General features: G+C 40.2%; 1 protein-coding gene across 1 annotated transcript in view; it reads left to right on the top strand.

The window, feature by feature from the left end:
• Positions 1-24,157, top strand: part of LOC104999211 — a 256,096-nt gene that overhangs the window by 57,366 nt on the left and 174,573 nt on the right. The window contains exons 3-5 of the mRNA XM_010854715.1: positions 7,345-7,391; positions 17,563-17,601; positions 17,705-17,768. Coding sequence (XP_010853017.1) covers positions 7,345-7,391; positions 17,563-17,601; positions 17,705-17,768 — 150 coding nt within the window. The remainder of the gene's footprint in view (positions 1-7,344; positions 7,392-17,562; positions 17,602-17,704; positions 17,769-24,157) is intronic.

Here is a 24,157-nt window from a genome sequence, read left to right as displayed (position 1 = left end):
ATGACCAACCTAGATAGCATATTGAAAAGCAGAGACATTACTTTGCCAACAAAGGTCCATCTAGTCAAGGCTATGGTTTTTCCAGTGGTTATTATGGATGTGAGAGTTGGACTGTGAAGAAGGCTGAGCGCCGAAGAACTGATGCTTTTGAACTATGGTGTTGGAGAAGACTCTTGAGAGTCCCTTGGACTGCAAGGAGATCCAACCAGTCCATTCTAAAGGAGATCAGCCCTGGGATTTCTTTGGAGGGAATGATGCTAAGGCTAACTCCAGTACTTTGGCCACCTCATGCGAAGAGTTGACTCATTGGAAAAGACCCTGATGCTGGGAGGGATTGGGGGCAAGAGGAGAAGGGGATGACAGAGGATGAGATGGTTGGATGGCATCACCGACTCCCTGGACATGAGTTTGAGCAAGCTCCAGGAGTTGGTGATAAACAGGGAAGCCTGGCGTGCTGCGATTCATGGGGTCGCAAAGAGTCGGACATGACTGAGCGACTGATCTGATCTGATCTGACCTGATTCTTAGGATTAGCACTTGCTGAAGGGAAGATAAGAGCAGGATTCAACAGGAGAAGAACTCAAGCTGTGATACAGTCTTAACAGAAGCCTCCTCTGTCCCTGCAGAGAGAAAATTACCCCAGGCTAGAGTAATAGCCCTGGAGTTTGGGCTGGTTACTTTTTATGGGCTGGGTAATTTCATATGCTAATAAGCGGGAGGATTAGCAGTAGGAAGCCAAAGTTAAGTCTTGGCTCTGCCACTGAACCACTGATAACTTTGGACAAATAATATGCTCTTTTTGGAAGAGCTAGATTTTTTCTGCAATTCTCTTCAGATGCTAATATTAAAATCCCATGATTTTTTCTCTAAACTTCTTTGTAGAAAGGAGGGACACAATATCAGACACATGGTTGCAATTCGATAAATATTAGTTTAGTAAGGTAAAACCTACTAACTTGGGCATACAGAAAAATGATAGTTAATGAATGTAGCCTACAATTACTTTGATCTTTCCATACAACCTCCATCATCTAATTGGAAGGCAGTGAAACCAACTTAATACCCAATGTAAACCTTATCTGGCTCAATAATTTAAAACTGGCTTTTTAAGCAGTGTTTAATACTTCTTAGATAAAATGTGGAGCCCTTCATACAACTTCCTCCTCTTGCTTGCCTTCCTCCTAAGACAGTATCAGTTTCTATGGGGAAAGGGATGATGAAGAGGAGGAGAATGGACGAGGCTAAAGCATCGTTATCAAGGTGGGGAAGAGCTGGCAGCTTCAAGTGCCATCCTTGGTCTCCTCTAGTCTCCAGGGGATGTACCATGAAGCTAATCAAGAGTAGAATAGGAAATGTAATTAGGCTGGCTTTTGGTGCGTAGTATTCGTGGGCGGGAGGAGAAGGGGACGGCAGAGGCTGAGGTGGTCGGGTGGCATCACTGACGCAATGGACATGAGTTTGAATAGGCTCCAGGAGTTGGTGATGGCCAGGGTAGTCTGGCATAGTGCAGTCCGTGGGGTCGCAAAGAGTCGGACACGACTGAGTGACTGAACTGAATCGTGTGGTTTGTAGTCATTTCTGTATTACCAGCTATCATGGTGTAAGGATGGGTTCTAAGACTGTCCCTGGCACTGCTGTGTCAGGTAACCCATTGTTATGATATAAAGGTATGAGACTAAAAGTCTTATGTTCAGTGGGGCAAGGAACAGAAATAAGTGGTTAGTGGATGAAAAGCAAGGATTAAAATGTATGAGCACAGAAGCTAATCTATTGGAAAATTCTTATCTTTCATCTCAGAAAGTGATGGGGCTCGGTTTCTCCAGAGTAAATCTATACATTTTCACAGGATTCCATCCCCTTCTTCCAGAACCTTGGTCTCTTGATTATACTAGTGTGTGCTTTTGGTATGGTATCTGACTGTTCAGATAATAAAAAATAAATACGTTCCAGATTTAAACTAGATCAATTTTGAAGGATGTACCCATTTATTAGGGCATAGTAGCACTATGAAGTATCAGTTCATTTATTTATTCACTCAATAAATATTTAATAAGCGTATGTGTATCAATGTTCTGTATAACAAACATTATTATACAGAATGTTATACAGAGTGTTTGCTATATAACAAACCACCTCCAAACTTAGTGGCTTAAAACAAAAGCAGTGATTTCCATTGCTCAGGAATCTGTCATTTGTCAGCTCAGGGAGAATAGTTGATCTTTGTTCCACATGTTTCTATCTGGGGTGGCTTTGTTGGGAGCTGGAGGATCTGCTTTCAAGATGCTCGCCCATATACCTGGGAGTTCAACCAGCCTCTGCACCAGGGACATTGGTACCTCTTCACATGACTCCTCCATGAGCTGCGTGGGCTTCCACATGGCATAATGGGTGGGTTGCAAGAGCGAGATCCCAAGAGAACAAGGCAGAAGCTATGACATCTTTCTGGCCTAGCTTCAGAAGTCACGCAGTGTCATTTCCTCTCTATTGGTTGAGGCAGCCATGAAAGCTCACTCAGCTTCAAGGGGAGGGGGTATCACTCTGCTCATAGTTGGTGGAATGAGTGCCAAGGTCACCGTATAAGAGCATGTGGGATGTTGTATCAGGGCTTCTGTAACAAAGTACCACGCACTGCGTGACTTGAAAGAATACAAATTCTGTAGAAGTCATGGTTCTGGAGGCTGGAAATCCTAAAGCAAGGTGTTTCCATGGGAGGGGAGAGACTCTTCCATGCCCCTCTCTCAGCTTCCTGTATAGTTGTTAACCCTTGGCATTCCTTGGCTTGTAGATGCAAAACTCCAATCTCTGCCTCTGTCATCACATGGTGATCATCTCTCCCTGTCTGTCTTTCTCTCTCCTTTTCTTATAAAGATGCCAGTCATATTGGATTGGTTCAGTTCAGTTGCTCAGTCATGTCCAATTCTTAGCAACCCCATGGACTATAGCACGCCAGGCTTCCCTGTCCATCACCAACTCCTGGAGCTTACTCAAACTCATGTCCATCGAGTTGGTGATGCCATCCAGCCATCTCATCCTCCGTTGTCCCCTTCTCCTCCCACCTTCAATCTTTCCCAGCATGAAGGTCTTTTCCAAAGAGGCAGTTCTTCATTCACATCAGGTGGCCAAAGTATTGGAGCTTCAGCTTCAGCATCAGTCCTTCCAATGAATATTCAGGACTGATTTCCTTTAGGATGGACTGGTTGGATCTCTTTGCTGTCCAAGGAAGTCTCAGGAGTCCTCTTCAACACCACAGTTCAAAAGCATCAATTCTTCGGCCCACCTTACCTGGTTGCTCAGACGGTAAAGTGTCTGCCTGCAATGCAGGAGACCCAGGTTTGATCCCTGGGTTGGGAAGATCCCCTGGAGAAGGAAATGGCAACTGACTCCAGTACTCTTGCCTGGAAGATTCCACAGATGCAGGAGCCTGGTGGGCTACAGCCCATGGAGTCGCAAAGAGTTGGACACGACTGAGCAACTTCACTTTTACTTTACTGTAGTATAGTCTTCCCTAGTGGCTCAGAAGGTAAGGAGTCTGCCTACAGTGTGGGAGACCCGGGTTCGATCTCTGGGTTGGTAGTATAGTCTTCCCTAGTGGCTCAGAAGGTAAGGAGTCTGCCTACAGTGTGGGAGACCCGGGTTCGATCTCTGGGTTGGGAAGATCGCCTAGAGAAGGGAGTGGCAACCCATTCCAATATTCTTGTCTGGAAAATTCTGTGGATGGAGGAGCCTGGAGGGCCCGAATCCATGGGGTCACAAAAAGTCAGACACAACTGAGCGACTAACACATTCACACTTACTCTATTATGGCCTTGTTTTAACTAACTATACTACAACAACCCTATTTCCAAATGAGAACAGAGTCTTAGTTACTGGTAATTGGGATTTCAATATATCTTTCTAGGGACACAATTCAACCTATAACAGGTGACAAAGGCTGTATATTCTTTGGAAAATATAATCTGCCACATTGTACTAAATAGTAGTCACCAGGTTATAGATAGGTGATAAATTAGTGGCTTTTAGAATATAGACTCCATGAAAACATAATTTTGTCCAGTACTTAGAACATTGCTGACATAGGGTAGGCACTCAACAAATAAGCTGAATAAATAAAATGAGTGAAAATGGATAAAGACTTTGTCTTAATAGAGTTTACAGTTTTGACTAATATAAGGTATCAATCAAATTATCACACAAGTACAAGCGGAAGTACATGCGATTCATTCATATTTAACAAAGAGTTACTAAGCATATATATCTTGCCAGACATTGCTCTAGGAGGTGGGTTGAGAGCAGGGAACTGAACAAAGTTTCTACCCTCATACAGTTGTTGTTCTGTCACTAAGTCTTGTCTGGACTCTTTTTGAGCCCATGGGCTGCAGCACACCAGGCTTCCCTGTCCTTCACCATCTCCCATTACGTTTGCTCAAATTCATGTCCATTGAGTAGGTGATGCTATCTAACCATCTCATCCTCTGCTGTCCCCTTCTCCTTTTGCCCTGAGTCTTTCATAGCATCAGGGTCTTTTCCAATGAAACAACTGTCCTCATACAATATCAGACGGTAAATAAACAAATATACATATAATAAATAAGGTGATGATAAGTATTATAGAAAGAAACAGAAAGGGGGCAGGATGGAGTTGCAGGTATGTTATGCCCTCCAGGTTCTCTATGCTGAAGAGGTAGCATTTCTGCAGAGACGTAAAAGAAAAGTCCATGGAATTCTCCAGGTCAAAATATTGGATAGCCTTTCCCTTCTCCAGGGGATCTTCCCAACCCAGGGACTGAATGCAGGTCTCCTGCATTGCAGGCAGATTCTTTACCAGCTGAACCACAAGGGAAGCCCAGGGATACTGGAGTAGTGGGCAGCCTGTCCCTTCTCCAGCAGATCTTCTGGACCCTGGAATCTAACCTGGGATCTCCTGCATTGCAGGTGGATTCTTTATCAACTTGGCTATCAGGGAAGCCCAAAAGAAAAGATAAGATAAGCCATATACTAAGCTGGCAGAAATGGTCTCCAGGCAAAGGGCAGGTTAAGGGCTCTAGGCAAGTTTGAGAACAGCAAAGAAGCTGAAATAGGAGAGGAAGGTGAAAATGGAGGTCAGGGACTTATAAGCAAGCCAGCAGAAGGACTTTGACTTTTTGCTTCAGTTGAAATGGCAAGCCATGGAGGGCTGTGAGCAGAGGACTGGCATGATCCGACTTAAAATCTCAGCTCAAACCTGATTTCAGCTTTCAGCTCCTGTGTCATCCCCTTAAATAAAAAGTTTAGATGAGTATGAGAATCTGTAGCAGGAGAATGTAATGTTGTTGCGGGGTGGGAAGTTTAGAGCTGAGAAGTGGGAGAAAACAATTTTTCCAATTTCGTCTCAGTTTGATTTTCAACAAATACAAAAGTTGAATTATTTAATTTTCTCACTTTATATGTTAAAGATTGCCAGTACTTTAAATACCTATTCATTTAAAAATGAAAAATATGTAATGATGGTTGTATCCAAATTACATTTTTATTTAGGAGCAATAAGTATTATTTAACCTGCAAATAGGAAATCGAAGTTTATTCTGTTATCATTTGGAAAATGATGCTTGGCTCAAAGGGTAAAAAATAAAATATATGTTAGTTGTTAATGGGGAGAAAGTAGAAATCTAGTTTCATATATTATGAATATTTTAAATAAAGATGCTGTGGTTATAAAGTCAACATAATGGTCTTTAATAATATGGTAATTTCAAATTACGTCTTTGTCTTATATACTGTCTATTAAGGATGGGATGGCTGTGTCCCCCTCAAAATTGATATGTTGAAAATATATGGTGTGATGGTATTTGGAGATGGGACTTTGAGGAAGTTAATTAGGTGGAGGGTGGAGCCCTCATGATGGGACTAGTGACCTAATAAGAGACACAAGAGAGTTTGTCTCCTTTCTCTGTGCTCTCTGCTGTATGAGGTACAAGGAGACAGCTGTCTGCATGCCAGGCAGAGGGTCCTCACCAAAACTAAATCTGCTGGCACTTTGATCTCAGACTTTGCAGCCTCCAGAACTGTGAGAGATAAATGTCTATTGTTTGAGCCACTCAGTCTAGGTCATCTGTTATAGTGGCCCAAGCTAAAACACTACCCACAAATGGAGAAATGATTTTTAAAATTTCTAAGTGGAAGTATATCCAGAAGTGTTTAAAGGTTATGCATTGCTAGAGTATATTGGGAAACACAGTTCTAACTCAGGACTTGGCAAGCTTCAACCCATGGACCAAATTCTGCTCACTGTCTATTTTTGTGAATAGAGTTCTATTGGAATACAGTCAAGCTCATCCATTTTATTTTTAATGGCTATTTTTTGTTTGTTTTTGCTACGATAGCATAGTTAAATAGTTATCCAGCTCTTTACAGAGAAAGTTTGTGGCTCTGGCATATGTGGGATGAATGCCAGGCCCAGAGAGGAAGGTCTCTAACTTTCCCTAAATCTTAGAAAGGTAACACGATTATTGCTAGTGAGGAGAAATTTGTAAAAATGGGAACTTCCATCATAGCTTAGTTGGTAAAGAATCCACGTGCAATGCAGGAGACCCCGGTTTGATTCCTGGGTTGAGAAGATCTGCTGAAGGGATTGGCTACCCACTCCAGTTCTTGGGCTTCCCTTGTGGCTCAGCTGGTAAAGAATCTGCCTGCAATGCGGGAGACCTGGGTTCTATCCCTGGGTTGGGAAGATCCCCTGGAGAAGGGAAAGGCTACCCAATACAGTATTCTGACCTGGAGAATTCCATGGACTGTATAGTCCATGGGGTCGCAAAGAGTTGGACACGACTGAGCAACTTTCTATTGCTGGTGAGGAGAAATTTGTAAAAATGAACCTCTGGCAATGAAAATACGTATAAGGAACAAATGACCGTGGAGGCCTTTATGCAAAAACATTCCAAATAGCTTTGTAGATTGCTCACAAAACCATTTCTGCTCCTATCTTTTATATCAGCCAGTGGTACCACCTGGTTACTCAAGTCAGAAACCTAGCCAGTGTCCTGAAGTCCTCTCATTCCTTCTCTGCTTCATCACCAATGCAGTCCTTCTCTCCATTCCCACTGTCACCCTTGGCCAGGCCACCTGGAATTCTGCAAACTTGCCTAGAGTAGGCAAACACTTCCTAACGGCCTCTCCCACCTCCAGACATCCTTTTGTTTTCAATCTCTATCCTACACAATGACCTTTTACTGTAAAAGCCTTCAGTCCCCTATTTATATGCTTCAGTGGTTTTCTATTGCCTTTAGAAATAAATCCAAATGCTAGAGCATAATTTTTGAGTCCCTCACAAATAACCTTTATTTGACTTTATTTCTCTTTACCCATCAGGTCTCAGCTTATCTAGCTCTTCCTCTGGGATTCTCCCCAAGTCTGGTGTAAGTCATCCTCAAATGTTCTCCCAAGGCACTTTATCGTTTCTTGTTATAGAGCAGAACACATGGCCTTGTAATTGTTTGTTTAATTGTCTGTCTGAACACTGAGGGCAAGAGTCATGTCTTTATTAACTGGGGAAGCACTCGAGGGAAAAACAGACATAGTCTCTGTTGTAGAGACACTGCAGCCTAGTGAGAGAAACTGATACTTACCAGGTAATTACTGGAATGTAAGTAGCAGTATTTACTTCTGGCTTCCCAAGTGGCTCAGTGGTAAAGAATCCGCCTGCCAAGCAGGAGGCTCAAGTTTAATCCCTGGGTTGGTAAGATCCTCTGGAGAAGGAAATGGTAACCCACTCCAGTATTCTTGCCTGGAGAACCCAATAGACAGTGGAGCCTGGTGGACTACAGTCCATGGGGTCGCAAAGAGTCGGGCACAACTTAGCAACTAAGCAACAACAATAATCCTACTACTGCTGCTGCTGCAGTTTTAAACTGAGGTTCCATAACCCTCTTTCCTGAAATTATTCTCATTGCTTGTGGTTCTTCACCCATTCATTGATTGAGGAAGAAGACAAAGACAGACTAGAATAATGAGGTCACTCTCAGTTTTGACATTCATAGTCCATAGGGAGAAAATAGTTTTGAAGGGCAGAGTTTCAACTGTGAAACTAGTCACCCCCAAAGAGAAAAGGGTTCCCCAAATTCCAAAAGCTATTCTTTAATAATTTAGAACCAAAGACTGGGAAGCTAAGGAAGAATGTTACTATAAGCTCCAGAGCAGGAAAGATACAGGACACTTCACACAGGGAGAAGATAAAAGCTCTTTAGGGCCTGAGCACAGAAGGCTGGAATGAGGGAGAGGAGTGTAAGTTCCAAGTAAGACGCCTTCTCACTTTTTTGTCTCTTTCCCCTAGAGTGTAGGTCTTTTGGGGTAACAGAAACCCCACGATGGAGTTGAGAAAGCCAGAGCAAGATTTGTGCCTTATTGCCCTTTCCATGACTCAAGAAGGTGAGACCCAGTTAGAGGAAGAGGCCGTGGACGCTGCATGGTGTTGGAGCAGCGTGACCACAGGTGGTTGATAGCAATGCTCGGATGCAAGTGACCCATCGAATGGCTTGACACAGGAAAGGGCTGACCCTCCCTACCTAAAGGCAGATGGAACTGTAGACTGGGAGGTCTAGAGTAGTCTAAAATCTAGACCAGAGTTTCAGATCACTTTAGATAGAGAGGGTCAATGGAGAAAAACATAGGAACTGAAAGTCTTGCTTCCGATTGCATCACAAACATCTAGTACAGGTTACTGCCACGTGGAAGCAGACAATACATATGTATTGAGTACACTGAATGAATGAAGAGTAGGAAAACAGGAAACTGAGTGTTTATTTAGAAGGACTTTTTTTTAAAAGGAAACTGTCATGTTGATACTTGACATAAAGCCAGTTAACTGGAGGATTAATCTTACTTTAATTTCAAGAAAGCAATTCTATAACCAAGTGATCTGAGAAAAAGTCAGCAAAACCTTAAATCCTTGGAAAATACACTTGGCTTGAGAATCAGTCATCTTGATAAAACTATGGCAGCTTACTTGATCTAATCCTATAAGAAGCGATTTCATTTCTTACATTCTTAATTTCTAATATAACTCATACTATCTAGTGCCCAGCACAATATGCTTGCTGCTGCTAAGTCACTTCAGTCGTGTCCGACTCTGTGCGACCCCATAGGCGGCAGCCCACCAGGCTCCCCCGTCCCTGGGATTCTCCAGGCAAGAACACTGGAGCGGGTTGCCATTTCCTTCTCCAATGCATGAAAGTGAAATGTGAAAGTGAACTCGCTCAGTCGTGTCTGACTCTTCGCGACCCCATGGACTGCAGCCTACCAGGCTCCTCCATCCATGGGATTTGCCAGGCAAGAGTACTGGAGTGGGTTGCCATTGCCTTCTCCCAGCACAGTATGCTTAGAAAATACTTAAAACAAATTAGTTGAATGGATTGCTGAAAAATTCATCTGATCTCCAGATCTGAAAACTTTGGAGGAGTTAAAAAAAAAATCCCTCTTCTCTTAAATCATAATCGTATTAATTATACACATAACATCTGGAGTAAGTGAGCAAAGAGAAGAGAAAGAAAATTTTAGCTTGCCTTAGCACACTTCTACCAAAGAGATCTTTCTAGAGAAGTGATGTCAAGATTAAAATCTTCTATTTTCTATTTCCTTTGATATTTTTAATGTGCTTTTACCATGAAACCCTATGTTCAATCTTATGATAATATAAGTATTAGGAAAGAACATATATTAAAATAGTTAACATTTTCTAATTCTCTCTTTAATGCTTTTTAAGGAGGATGGACTCTTAGGAAGAGCCATTTGTTTTGCTGAATGAGATGATATGTGGGTATAAGATGTAGAAATGAATGAAGACTATATTCTGAACAGAAGGGGTGGAGGGACCCAGACATCAGGGTATATGGATGTTGCCCATATGACATCCTTGCTTTTGGGCTGAAAGCCTTCCTCCTTGGGTTTGGGTTGAGGCTTTGATAATGTTTATTGCTATAATCCCTGTGTTCTGTCTCTGTCTACTGCTGAGTTCTCTGCTTGGTAAACTTGTGCTGCAGTTTTTCTCGCCTTGGTCCAGTACTGATCGCCCCTTCATACTGATGTGGCCTCTCTTTAGCTCCTCATACTACTAAGTCCTGTTGAGTCTCTGTTATACCCTACGTCTGACCTTGGCCAAGGATGTCCACTCTGCAGCAGAGGCTGTGGCTCTACTTTCCCCCCGATTATGGCCTGTGCATTCTCATCCCAGGAGCCCTGTTCCGTAGGAACAGAGGTTGATCCTGTCTCTGGCTGACCATGCCTCTCCACTGTCTCACCGATACAGGGTGTGGCCATTTGTTGGTCAAGGGCCACTCTGCATTATGAGCCTCTCCCAGAGTCCTGAATAAGGAATGCTCCTCCTAGTCTGTCACTTTCTCCTCCTCCCCCTGCAGAGCCTTGAAGCCAGGAGGTTGGGCACACACCTGATCATTTATCTCCTCTACTTCTTTGTTTTATTTTTTGGCTGCCCTGCGTGCCATATGGGATCTTAGTTCCTCAACCCGGGATCAGACTGGCGCCCACTGCATTGAAATTGCAGAGTCTTAACCACCGGACAACCAGGGAAGTTATATTCCCTATTTCTATTCACATTCTCTCTTTATATTCTCCTCTATTCACATTTCCTCTCATCATATTGGAAAGGACAAGCTTTCCCCCTCTCTCCCTGCCTGATTAAAATATTCTGTCATATCCTTCACTTCTCCAAAGATCACTGTGTCTCTGTTTCTTCAAAGCTGTGATGTAAGTGGGTGTAGGGAGATAGAAAACCTGCTTACCAATAAGCGACATACATAGGAAGATATTTTTAAAATATTATACTTGTCATACTCTGAGAATGGGTGATTGAGATTAGAGCCAGATATACTGAGCTTTCTGTGGCTAAAAAAAAATCTGCATATAATAGTTGCATGTGAAATGGAAGACTTTAAATTAATGTTTAACCCAATGTCTAGTGATACATGATTTCTCCAGTGATCGGAGTTATTCCTGGAAATGGAGATATACCAGTTTCATTCTGATTTCTGGAACACTTCCCTTAACTCTGGTGTAGTGTGTTTGTACTTCTGTACCGTAGCACTTAACTTTCCTACTGTGATTACCTGTGCCTAAAAGTCTCTCTCTTTTAAATTTGTACAAATTAGAGCAAGGACTTCATTTTTCTTACATCTCCTCTCACCACGTCTCCAGCAGTCAGTGTAATGCCTGGCGCACAGTGAGTGCTCAGAAGTTGTTGAATGAATGACACCTTTAAACCTATGGTTTAAAAAATGTGTTTCACTTTAAAAGGAGCAATATTATAAAAGACCACAAGATGGGCTCATTACACTGTAGAAGTCTGTAAAACACTCCTGAGTCATGGCATTAACAATTTTCTGCAAAAAATTCGGAAGATTTCATACCTGTTTCTGTATCTTAAAGAGGAACTAAAATGCTTCTAGTGGAAAATCCTGGTAACACTGAGTCATTTCTTTATTCATCTAAAGAATTGTATTAAAGGAAAACTGTAGTGTTATTTAATTATTATTCCCTCTATGGGTTTGAAAAAAAAAAGTTTTATCTTTATCACTCTTTTCATATATTCCTCACTGTAAAGTTGAAAGAAGTGTCTTCCTATTTATGGAATAGCAAATTATATTTCTTCTTCTTAGAATTTAAAATGGTATTTGCCACTATTTTTTCCCCCTTCAAAAGATTAAGCTTACTAAATTGAATAATCCTTTTTTTCTAAACCAGTGCTTCTTGAAAATGGACTATATGCCAGGACAATCTCCATCATTATTTCATTTGATACTTATTAACTCAACAAGGAAACTGAGGCTCTGAGAGTCTGGCCAAAGTCACCCAACTAATGACTACAGCTGCATTCTAGAAGAAGACAGATACAAATCAGATTAAAACAAAAGTAAAACACCATCAAAGAAACAGGAGAATATGAGCTTGCTTGATAAAGTGTGACGATGCCATAGAGTGACTGAGGTACCATAGTAGGCTGGAAGGCCTCTTTGAGGAGGCGACACTGATACCAAGCCAGGGATGATAAGAAGTAGCCAGGTTTTGTAATTCTGGGAATGAGCTTTCCAAGCAGAAAGAACAGCTAGTACAAAGGCTGAGTTTGAGAAGTGATCACTCTCAATTTGGAAGGAAGACAGGCTGTGTGACACTAGAAGATTCATCCAGTATCACTCTTATGTCCTTGACACAGTTGATACTAGACATCTACTGTCCTGGTTTCACTTGCAGATAAACAGATATGTTGTGTCTTTGCAACAACCCAAGGATTGTCACTTGTTTTAAGGGACTGGCCTCACTGTCGGGAAGAAGGAAGAACTCTTCTGGATTTGGCTGTTCTTTAGCTAAGGAAGGTCAGAGTTATATTCTATCATGATGATTCTAAGCCAAACAGGTCCTCCTGGCCCTACTGAAGTCATGATGAGATTGGAATACTTTTCATATCATCAGTATGTATACATTTAATATCTACTGCCAGGCATAGAGTATAACGCAGGGAACAAAACCAAAGTCCCTTCCTTCAAGGAGCTTGCGTTTGGTGAAGTCATGACTTATGTAACATATACAAGGTTTGCTTCAATTCTTTTTAGTCCAGCCAGTGTTTAAGTTTAGAACTCTTTCATTTGTCGGGTTTTTGAACAAAAAAGGAAATGGCACCGACCGTCAGAATTTCCATTCTCCTGCCGCAGTCCCAATTGGGCTCCTTTTATCGGGAATTTTCCTGAGGATGTGGTGCAGTTATTCCTGCCTACAGACATCCAGAGCATTACTTCTGACATCAGCAACCAGACAGATACAGTGGCTTATTTGTACTGTCCTGGTCTCTAAGGCTGGTTCAGACGTACATGGTGCCCCCTTACTCACTTCCTAGATCCATCTGTCAGTTCAGGTCCTGCCTTCATGATCCGTGTCCCCTTAAGTCTATATTAAGAGAAGCAGAAATTTATCCCTTAATGACTCACACCTAAAACTCAGTGGACTATTGATTATTATAGACTCAACTACTTTTTCTGAAATCTTGCCATAATTTAGGCTACGGAGAAGAAACATCCAGAAAAGAAAAACCAAAATGCATTCCCACACTGACCTTTGGATGTGAGGAACAATGTCATTTGCAAAGATGGTATAGTATATACCATACGTTGTCTATCCATTCATCTGTCGATGGACATTTAAGTTGTTTCCATGTCTTGGCTATTGTAAATAGTGCTCCTATGAACACAGGAATGCATGTATCTTTTCGAATTATGGTTTTGATTGGGTATATGCCTAGTAGTGGGATTGATAACTCTATTTTTAGATTTTTTAATGGAACCTTCATACTGTTTTACATAATGGCTGCACTAATTTACATTTCCACCAACGGTGTAAAAGGATTCCTTTTTCTCCATATTCTTTCCAACATTTATTATTTGTAGACTTTATAATGATGTTTATTCTGACTGGTGTGAAGTAGTATCTCATTGTAGTTTTGATTTACAATTCTTTAGTAATTAGCAGTGATGAACATCTTTTCATGTGTCCATTGGCCTTCTGTATGTCTTCTTTGGAGAAATATCTATTTAACTCTCTGCCCATTTTTCTATTGGGTTGTTTTTTGTTGTTGTTACTGAGTTGTAGGAGCTGCTTGTATATCTTGGAAATAAGTCCTTGTCAATCATATCATTTGCAAATATTTTCTCCCAGTCCATAGGTTGTCTTTTTGTTTTGTTTATGATTTCCTTTGCTGTGCAAAAGCTTTTAAGTTTGATTAGGTCCCATTTGTTTATTTTTGCTTCATTTCTTTGCCTTGGGAGGCTGACCTAAGAAAAAACTGATACAATTTATGTTAGAGAATGTTTTGCCTAAGTTCTCTTCTGACCTCACTATTTATCTTGTTGATCCATTGAGTTTAAAAGCCAAATCTAAGGTCCAGGATGTCTCCCATGGGAAAAGATCCAGAAATGATCAGAAGAGGTTCTGAAATAAGTACACACGGTATTGATTGTGTTAATTCTTAGGTCACACTTTCTAAAAAAAATTCACCCCCTGTTTCACAGTCCTTCTTGGATTACGCAACTCAGTTAATTAAAGAGGATTATGTACGGATTCCAGTAATCCTATTAACACAATGGCAATAATATGAAAAGCTTGAAATCTAAATACTTTTTGTTTTTATTATTATCAAGTTTCCACCGTGAAATTAAAACCCTTAACGTGAAATCTTCCTTCCCGTTTCTTCTTATTTTGCTGCTGGAACTTACACATTCCCAACAAAATCTTCAAAGGCTCTAAACCCAGCTCTCATGCACGTCCAAAGTTCAGAAAGTTACATGAGAACATTCCCACTGCAACCTTATACCCAGAATTTTATGAGCCAAATACAGTAAGTGCAAATTTTGCTTCATAATTTAGATCTTCTCAACCTCGTAGTTCTGAGACTCAGAAATGGTTGTGGTTTTGTGCGTGTTCCTGACATACAGGAAGAGGCCAGGTGTGCACTTCCTAATACATTGCAGACTACAGTTACCAGAGGGAATTGGTGGGGAGATGACTGCCTAGCCAGCATGTGAGGCCACTCTACTCATTTCATGTTAAATCACAGAATGCCCACCAACTGGAGATGCTGAACTGTGTTATGGAAGAAGATACCTCTTCTGCATCTCCTTAGGTGTGGAAATAATTCCTCATCTCCAGCCTACAGAGACCATCATTATAAAACAAATTTAGCTTGCTGCTCATAAAGTAGTTGTTATCATGTATTTATTGAGCATAAGCTAAATACTGGTGTATAAAGGTGGACAAAGCAGACCTGATTCTAGCACTCACCAAGCTTGAAGTCTAGTGGTAGACACAGACACTGAGTAAGTGACAAATGAAGTTATAATTAAAAGTTATCATAAGTGCTTATAGAAGAAAAACTTCTAAAAGGTGACATTTAATCTGAGACCTGAATGTGATGGGTGGAAAGGCACTAGTCAAGGGGAAACTTTTAGGAAGAGGATCCTAGGCAGTAGAAGGAGCATCCAGTGAAGAAGAAATAGTGATTGCTTAGATCCTGAGGCAACACATAGGTCTCAGTTTTTGAGGACTCTCAAAACTGTGTTCTGGAGCCTGATGAGTGAGAGAAAGTGTGGTTTGTGTGTTTGGAAGAGAGTTAAGGAGGGCAGACAAATTGTATAGGCTCTATTGGCCTTAAACCAACTTAAGAATTTTAAATTTTATTCTAGGTACAATGAGACACTATTGAAGTATTTTCAAAACGGGAGAGTCATGATCTAATGTACATTTTAAAGGTATCACATGGAACCTGTTTGGAGAATGGTTTGGATGGTGGCCCTAGTCAAAGCGGACAAGCTAGTTGGGAAACTGCTACAACCTCCTGTTACAGAAGGTCAAGGTCATGACTCTTAGACTAGAGTCATGACAATAGAAATTGAGGGAATCACATGGATTTGAGATACATATTTGTAAATAAGATCAACAGGTTTCAGTGATGGATTGAATATGGTTGGATAGGTAGTGGTGGTGTTTAGGGATCAGGATAAAGACTTTTAGTTGAAGAGATTGTGAAGATAAGGTAAGAGTTCAAGTTAAGAAATTGTAAGCTTGAAATGTCTGTGTTACATCACAGGGGCATAAGAAGCAGAAAACTGAATGCACTAGATAAACTAGTCTGGAGTTCAGGGGAGAGATTTGGGCTAGAGATTTAAACTTGAGATCACAGGCACATATACTTTTTTTTTCATGTTTTATTTTAAAATAATTTCAGATATACAAAAAAAAAAAAAAAATAGTACCAAAAAATCTTGTATACATTTAGGTTTCCTAAATGTTACAATCTTACATAGCCATAGTACAATTATGAAAGCCAGGAAATTACCATTCACACAGCACTATCTAATAACAAACATTATCCAGAGTTTGTTTGCCAGTTGTCCAACTTGTGTCCTTTTTTTTATATCCAAATCTAGGATTACACATTGCATGTAATTGTCGTATCTACTCAGTCTCCTTTCATCTAGAACGATTCCTTTGTTGTCATGACCATGACATCCTTAAAGAGTGCTGGCCAGCTGGCCAGTTATATTGTAAAATGTTTCTTAATTTGCGTCCTTAGAGTCCTCGGAGAAGGCAATGACACCCCACTCCAGTACCCTTGCCTGGAAAATCCCATGGATGGAGGAGCCTGGTGGGCTGCAGTCCATGGGGTCCCTAAGAGTCGGACATGACTGAGCGACTTCACTTTCACTTTCATGCATTGGAGAAGGAAATGGCAGCCCACTCCAGTGTTCTTGCCTGGAGGATCCCAGGGACGGGGGAGCCTGGTGGGCTGCCATCTATGGGGTCGCACAGAGTCGGACACGACTGAAGTGACTTAGCAGCAGCAGCAGCAAAGAGTCCTAACCAATGTAATGAGTAGAAGGGTAGCTTTATAAACACCCACTAAAACCTTAGATGCTGTCAGAGAAAGGCCTTCCTGCTTTGAACTCTGAGAATTCCTGCTGCCATGCTAGTGAAACAGGAGGGAATGGGGCAGGGCACACCCTTTAAAAGAATGATGTAGCCATAGGACACGATATAATGGTTAGAACCAACTAGATCCACCATGGTGGACAAGACTTCCACTAGAACTTGAGCCTTAGTATGTGCTCATTGTGACAAATCAACAAGCTAAATGACACAACCACAGGTCCCTTGATGGTTCCAAGGTCAAACATAAAATGTCAACAGTGGGTGGCGGCCCAGTTGCTGGAAAAATCCCCACCCTTGCCTTCTGAAATGGCCTGTACTCCCTGGAGTGTGCATGCGTGTGTGCCAAGTTGCTTCAGTCGTGTCTAACTCTTTGCAACCTGTGTGTTTCTTTCAAAATAAATCTACTTCCTGCCTGTCACTTTGTCTCTGACTGAATTCTTCCTGCTCTGGGGCATTAAGAACCAGAGCTTCATTAAGTCCCGAGACCAGGTGTGATCTCAATTAAAAGATTGTAGGTTCAAGTCTCAATTTGAGTTGCATGGTTTCACTAATGGACTAGGGTGGGGGTGAGGGGTAGAGATCCTTAGTGGGGAGAGGATGGGAGGATGGGGAACACAGAAGCAGTGTAGCCCAAAACCCTCTTTGCACAACAGATTCTAAAGCAGGCCTGAATGAACATTGGGAATATGTTTTGACTTTTCATGAATTTCAGAATTTTGACTATTACAAATTATTAGACTATTCTTGGAACTGAAGTGACCAAAAGATTTTTATCATTTGTGATATAGGGAAGCAAAAATTGCTGTTCCCAAATGTGTCTCTTTGGCATGAAGATTATTTAGGCTGATTTTTTTAAGAAACAGAAGGCTCTGGAAGTCTTGCTTTTTACCTCCTCCATAGTTGCCTAAAGAATTTGATAGGATAGAGCTATCTCCAGAGATACTTGAAAAGAATTCAGACTAGGTGTGGTCCATAAAGATCAGAGTTCATTCTGCGTACCATTTTCATCCATCTCCATGCAGTTGCCTTCTTCCTCTTTCAAGTCCCAAAGTCCCACTAGCCCTGATATCTTTTTCTTTTCTTCTTCTTCTTTTTTTTTTTAAGCCGAAGATGATACTTCAGGTGAGGATTTCAGCCATTTTGGTGAGTTACTCAGTTTTCCTAGGTCCTTCCCATGTATACATGTTACTAAATTTCTGTTTGATTTTCTCCTGTTCATCTGTCTCATTGTCAATTTAATTCTTAGACCATCCAGAAGAACCCAGAATGGTGGAGGAAATTTTCTTCCTCTCTGACAGATGAAGGAAAACGTGAGTTTTGTTACAGAATTTATTGTAAAGAACTCACTTAATAAAATTTTAATGGGCAAGAAGGGGGTACAATTATTTGTTTGTATTCCCGTTTTTTTAAATAGTTAAACATATTTGCAAAGAAAAAGGCTAAAAATTCATAAGCTAAGTAGGCATCTAAAATTTTTAAAAGAGAAAAATAGAGTAAGCCCAAATGACATAGAAGAAAGAAAATAATAATGATATGAGCATGATTAAAGAAATAGAAATTAAAAAGCAATATAAAATTGACTAAATAAAAAGCTAAATGTCAGATGGAAAATACTAATAAAATAACTTTTTATAAGACTGAATAAATAAAGAGAAAGCACAGATAAACAATATTAGGCATTAAATAACAGGCATCACTACATGTAAAAGCTTAAGAAGAAGAGAATGTTATAAACAGACATGTTAATGATTGAAAAAGAGCTGAAATACTTTTCTAGAAAATAGATTCAAAAGAAATTATAAAACACACTAAAGCACTGAATGAACATTCACATATTGATGCTCAACAGTGGCAGTCCTTTTTTCTATCAAAACAAATGCCATGATTCTTAGAGCATCAAATATTTCCACACCAATTGACATGTTTGTATCTCAACTAATGGCAGTCTTCTCTGAACCTTTTATAGCTAAATTTTATGAAGCTTTTAAGGAAAACAATAATCCCAATCTTATAAGACCTGTTTATTAACATATACAAGAGTAGAAGAGGGCGTACCCCTCACTTCCTTTCAGGAGGCCAGGTAATCGTGCTACCCCAAAAAAGTAGTATAAGAAAGGACAATTAAAGGCTACTCTTATTTATGAACAAAGTTATAATAATCTAAATATAATATTCCTAAAGTAAATCTACCACTGAATTAAGAAAAGAAATATCTTAACCAAGCAAGAATCATCTCACGAATGTAAGGATGATTCACTAACTGAAATTTTATAATTTAGCGTAATCACAGATGAAGCAAGGTTAAAACTCAATATAATAGCTGTTGTATCCTGTATTGCTGTTGTAAAGAAATCACCACAAATTTACTGTCTTCAAATAACACAAATTTAGTATCTTATGTTTCTTTGAAAGTCAGAAGTCCAAAGTCAGTCTCAGTGTGCTAAAACAAGGTGCTAATAGGACTGCATTTGTTCTGGAGTCTTTAGAGGAAAATTCGTTCCCTTTCTTTTTCTAGCTTCTGGGAGCTGCTCACATTCTTATGGCCTTATGGTCTCATCTATCTTCAAAGCCAGCAGTGTAGCCTATTTCAATCTCTCTCTCTCTCACCCTAATGCTCCTGACTCCCTTTTATAGGGATCAGTGTGATTACATCTAATTCATCCAACTATTTTAGGACATTTTCCCCATCTCAGAATTTTTTTTTTTCTTTTTAATTGAGGAATTGTTGCTTTACAATATTGTGTTAGTCTCTGCTGTACAACACAGCGGATCAGCCATGTATAGACATATATCTCATCCCTCTTGAACTCCACCCCCACTCCCATCCCACCCCTCTAGGTCACCACAGAGCTCCGAGCTGAGCTCCCTGTGCAGCAGCCTCCCACCAGCTCTCTCTTTTACACATGGCAGTGTATATATTGTCAGCGTTACTCTAAATTCGTTCCACTCCCCCTTCCTGTCCCTTCACCTGTGTCCACACGTCTGTTCTGTACATCTGCATCTCTATTCCTGCCCTGCAAATAGGTTAATCTGTACCATTTTTCTGCAAAGTGCCTTTTATTATATAAAACAAAATATTCACGGGATCTGGGGTTTAGTTTAGAATGCAGCCATCTATTGGGGGTTATTATTCACTCTACTACACCTTAGAAAAATAATTTGATAAAACTTAACATGAGTTCCAGAGAAGGCAATGGCACCCCACTCTAGTACTCTTGCCTGGAGAGTACCATGGACAGAGGAGCCTGGTAGGCTCCAGTCCATGGGGTCGCTAAGAGTCGGGCACGACTGAGCGACTTCAGTTTCACTTTTCATTTTCATGCATTGGAGAAGGAAATGGCAACTCACTCCAGTATTCTTGCCTGGAGAATCCCAGGGACAGAGGAGCCTAGTGGGCTGCCGTCTATGGGGTCGCACAGAGTAGGACACGACTGAAGCGACTTAGCAGCAGCAGCAGCAACATGAGTTCATCATTTTAAAATAAACAACAACGATAGAAAAACTCAGCAATAGAAATAGAACTGCATCTTTAAGAACATTTTTGTTTTTTAAGATCAGGAACTATGTAGGAATTCTCATTATTATTGCTTCTACTCAATATTGTGCTGGAGGTCTGAACCAATGAAATAGATACAATAATGAAATAAATGGTAAAGCACTAGACAGAAATAAGAAAAAAAACTGTTGATGAAGAAATTTCCACCAGAGAAAACTTAAGAATATCTCAGTTCAGTTGCTCAGTCGTGTCCAACTCTTTGCAGCCCCATGGACTGCAGCACGCCAGGCTTCCCTATCGATTACCAACTCCCGGAGTTTGCTCAAACTCATATCCATCTACTCGGTGATGCCATCCAACCATCTAATCTTCTGTCATCCCCTTCTCTTCCTGCCTTCAATCTTTCCCAGCATCAGGGTCTTTTCCAGTGAGTCAGCTCCTCCCATCAGATGGCCAAAATACTGGAGTTTCACCTTCAGCATCAGTCCTTCCAGTGAATATTCAGGATTTATTTCCTTTAGGATGGACTGGTTGAATCTCCTTGCAGTCCAAGGGACTCTCAAGAATCTTCTCCAACACCATAGTTCAAAAGCATCAATTCTTTGGTGCTCAGCTTTCTTCATAGTCCAGCTCTCACATCCATACATGACCACTGGAAAAACCATAGCCTTGACTAGACGGACCTTGTTGGCAAAGTAATGTCTCTGCTTTTGAATATGCTGTCTAGGTTGGTCATAGCTTTTCTTCCAAGGAGCAAGCATCTTTTAATTTCATGGCTGCAGACACCATCTAGAGTGATTTTGGAGCCCAAAAAAATAAAGTCTGACACTGTTTCCACTGTTTCCCCATCTATTTGCCATGAAGTGATGGAACCAGATGATCTTAGTTTTCTGAGTGTTGAGTTTTAAGCCAACTTTTTCACTTTCCTTTTTCACTTTCATCAAGAGGCTCTTTAGTTCCTCTTCACTTTCTGCCATAAGGGTGGTATCATCTGCGTATCTGAGGTTATTGATATTTCTCCTGGCAGTACTGATTCCAGCTTATGCTTCATCCAGCCCGGCATTTTGCATGATGCACTCTGCATGTAAATTAAATAAGCAGGGTGACGGTATACAGCCTTGACGTATTCCTTTCCCAATTTGGAACCAGTCCGTTGTTCCATGTCTGGTTCTGACTGTTGCTTCTTGACCTGCAGGTCAGGTGGTCTGGTATTCCCATCTCTTTAAGAATTTTCAACAGTTGATTGTGATCTACACAGTCAAAGGCTTTGGTGTAATCAATAACAGGTAACTATTAGACCTAATGAGAAAATCTGCAAAGTTCCTGTATACAGATGAATTTGCTTTTGTTCCTGTACGTCAGAAGTAAGCAAATAGAATATGCAAGACATATTTTTAAAGTTCATTCAATCCCTACCTCATGTCATACACACATATGAATTCCAAGTAGATAAAGGACATATATTTAACACAAAACTGTGAAACTTTTCAAAGGCAATGTGAGAAATTAGGTTTATAATATTGGAGTAGGGAAGGAGTTCCTAAATAGGATACAAAAAAATGCAACCTACAGAGAAAAAGACTAAATTTATTCACTTTATATGATGAACTTCTTCATCAAAAGACACATGAAGGGAGCATAAAAAGTCATAGTGGGAAGATAATTTTCAGTATTTTCAATATCAGATATAATTGAAACAGGATTAATATTCAGAATACATAGTGATTTCCTAGAAATCAACAAAAAAGAGAGATGCAGTTTTGAAAAATAAACAAATTTTTAAACAGACATATCACAAAAGAGGAGATCCAGAAGGCCAATATACTTATGAAAAAGGTGCTTATCTCAGTAGAATTAAAGAACTACAAATAAAACTGCAATCAGATACCATTCTATAGTTAACAAATGAGCAAACATTAAAAAGCCTTATGCTAAGTGTTATCATTAATATGGAGCAGCAGAAATTCTCAATGTTGGCATCTAAAATGATACACTACTTAATAATAGTTTTCAATTTAAACATAAGTAGACACTGTGATTCAGCATTTCCACTCCTAGGCATAGACTTTAGAAAAACTAGTACAGTTCCCTGAAGATATACATATAACATTGTTCATACCAGCAGTTTCTGTATAATAGCCCCGAACTGAAAACAACCAAAATGGCCATCTACAATAGAAGAGGCAAAATTTAGCATGCTCACTCTTGGAAACACTCCACAGCTACGACAGTTATTGAACAATCATCACATGTACCAATATGGTTCAGTTGGAAAACATGATTTTGACTGAATGAAGTGTAGAGAATACATACAGCATGGTTTTATCTTACTGAGTTGAAAACCATCAAAACCTGATCAGTATATTGTTCACAGATATGTAAATAGCTGATAGCACCATAAAGAAAAACACTGAATGTCTAACACAAAATTTACAATAGAATTTATAACTGTGAAAGACGAAGGGAGAAATAAGATCATGGAGGTAAGATTCCACACGAGATTCTGGTTAAGTCCTGGTTCTTGTGGGGAAAGAAGTAGATGGTTTTTTTATATTGCTGTTTTTACAGTGTTCAACATCTACAGTGTTTCACACATTTTCTGTTTATATGTTTCTTCCTTTGTTTCTTTCATATCCACACCCACACTCAAGGAACTCCATTCATGTTAGCAATAAAAACTAAAAATTACTTAGGAGTAAATCTGCAGAAGCACGTGTAACTTTTATGGAGAGAATTTTGAAACTTTCTCGATGGGTATACAGTGAGAAAACGAGCAACCGTGGCACTGGGACTCAGTTTGGTGAGTGAAAAGGTGGTGATTCTTCTCAAATTAATTTTACATTTATGCATTTTCTTTATTTTTCTTTTGGTGGACTTTTGATAAGCTGACCGTAAACTCTATGGAAAGGTAAAGGACCTAGACTTGCCAATGTAAATGGAGGTACAGGGTAAGGAATGAACTGGGAGAGAAGCATTGACTTAGATACACTACCGTGTGTGAAACAGCTAGCTAGTGGGAAGCTGCTGTATAGCACAGGGAGCTCAGTTTGGTGGTCTGTGATGACCCAGAGAGGTGGGATGTGGGGGTCATAGGGAGGCTCGAGAGGGATGGGGTATATGTTCACATATAGCTGATTCACTTTGTTGTACAGCAGAAACTAACGCAACGTTATAAAACAATTACACTCCAATAATGAAAATAAAATGAAATAAAAATTTTAAAAATTCACACACATGTATTAATCTATTTTGTTTCTTAAAGAAGAAAAAAAAAAAACTGGGGAATGAAGAAATCGAGATAACATTTGTAGACAAGCCTTTTGAAAAGGCCATATAGAAGAGCAGGAACACAATTTGTCAATACTTGCTCTGGTACACAGAAACGTTTCAGCTCATGGATCAGCTGGTTCCTGTGAAATTGAGACATAGCTTATGACACAGATAATCAAGCCCAGGCTTTTCCGGCCTTGCCTGGTCATGAGAATTGCCTCAGATGGTTGTTAAAACTGCAGATTCCTTTGCAACATTTTAGCCCCACAGAATCAGACTCTCCAAAGGAGGATCCTGGGAACCTATATTTTTAATAGCCTGCCCAGGTGGTTTTTCTGATTTGGCATGGTTGTGTAACACTGAGAACTCCCTTAAAGAATAATTGTTAGTATACTGTATTGGTGTTTTTCTTTCTGGCTTACTTCACTCTGTATAATACGCTCCAGTTTGATCCACCTCATTAGAACTGATTCAAATGTATTCTTTTTAATGGCTGAGTAATACTCCATTGTGTATATGTACCATAGCTTTCTTATCCATTCATCTGCTGATGGACATCTAGGTTGCTTCCATGTCCTGGCTATTATAAACAGTGCTGCGATGAACATTGGGGTACACTTGTCTCTTTCCCTTCTGGTTTCCTCAGTGTGTATGCCCAGCAGTGGGATTGCTGGATCATAAGGCAGTTCTGTTTCCAGTTTTTTAAGGAATCTCCACACTGTTCTCCATAGTGGCTGTACTAGTTTGCATTCCTACCAACAGTGTAAGAGGGTTAGCATATATATGGAATTTAGAAAGATGTAACCATATCCCTGTATACGAGACAGCAAAAGAGACATTGATGTATAGAACAGTCTTTTGGACTCTGTGGGAGAGGGAGAGGGTGGGATGATTTGGGAGAATGGCATTGAAATATGTATAATATCATATATG

Source organism: Bison bison, unplaced genomic scaffold (genome assembly GCF_000754665.1).
Source record: "Bison bison bison isolate TAMUID 2011002044 unplaced genomic scaffold, Bison_UMD1.0 scf7180017864348, whole genome shotgun sequence".
In the NCBI taxonomy this organism is placed as follows: Eukaryota; Metazoa; Chordata; class Mammalia; order Artiodactyla; family Bovidae; genus Bison; species Bison bison.
Note: the sequence above shows the minus strand (reverse complement) of the source record. Positions and strands in the feature narration are given on the sequence as shown.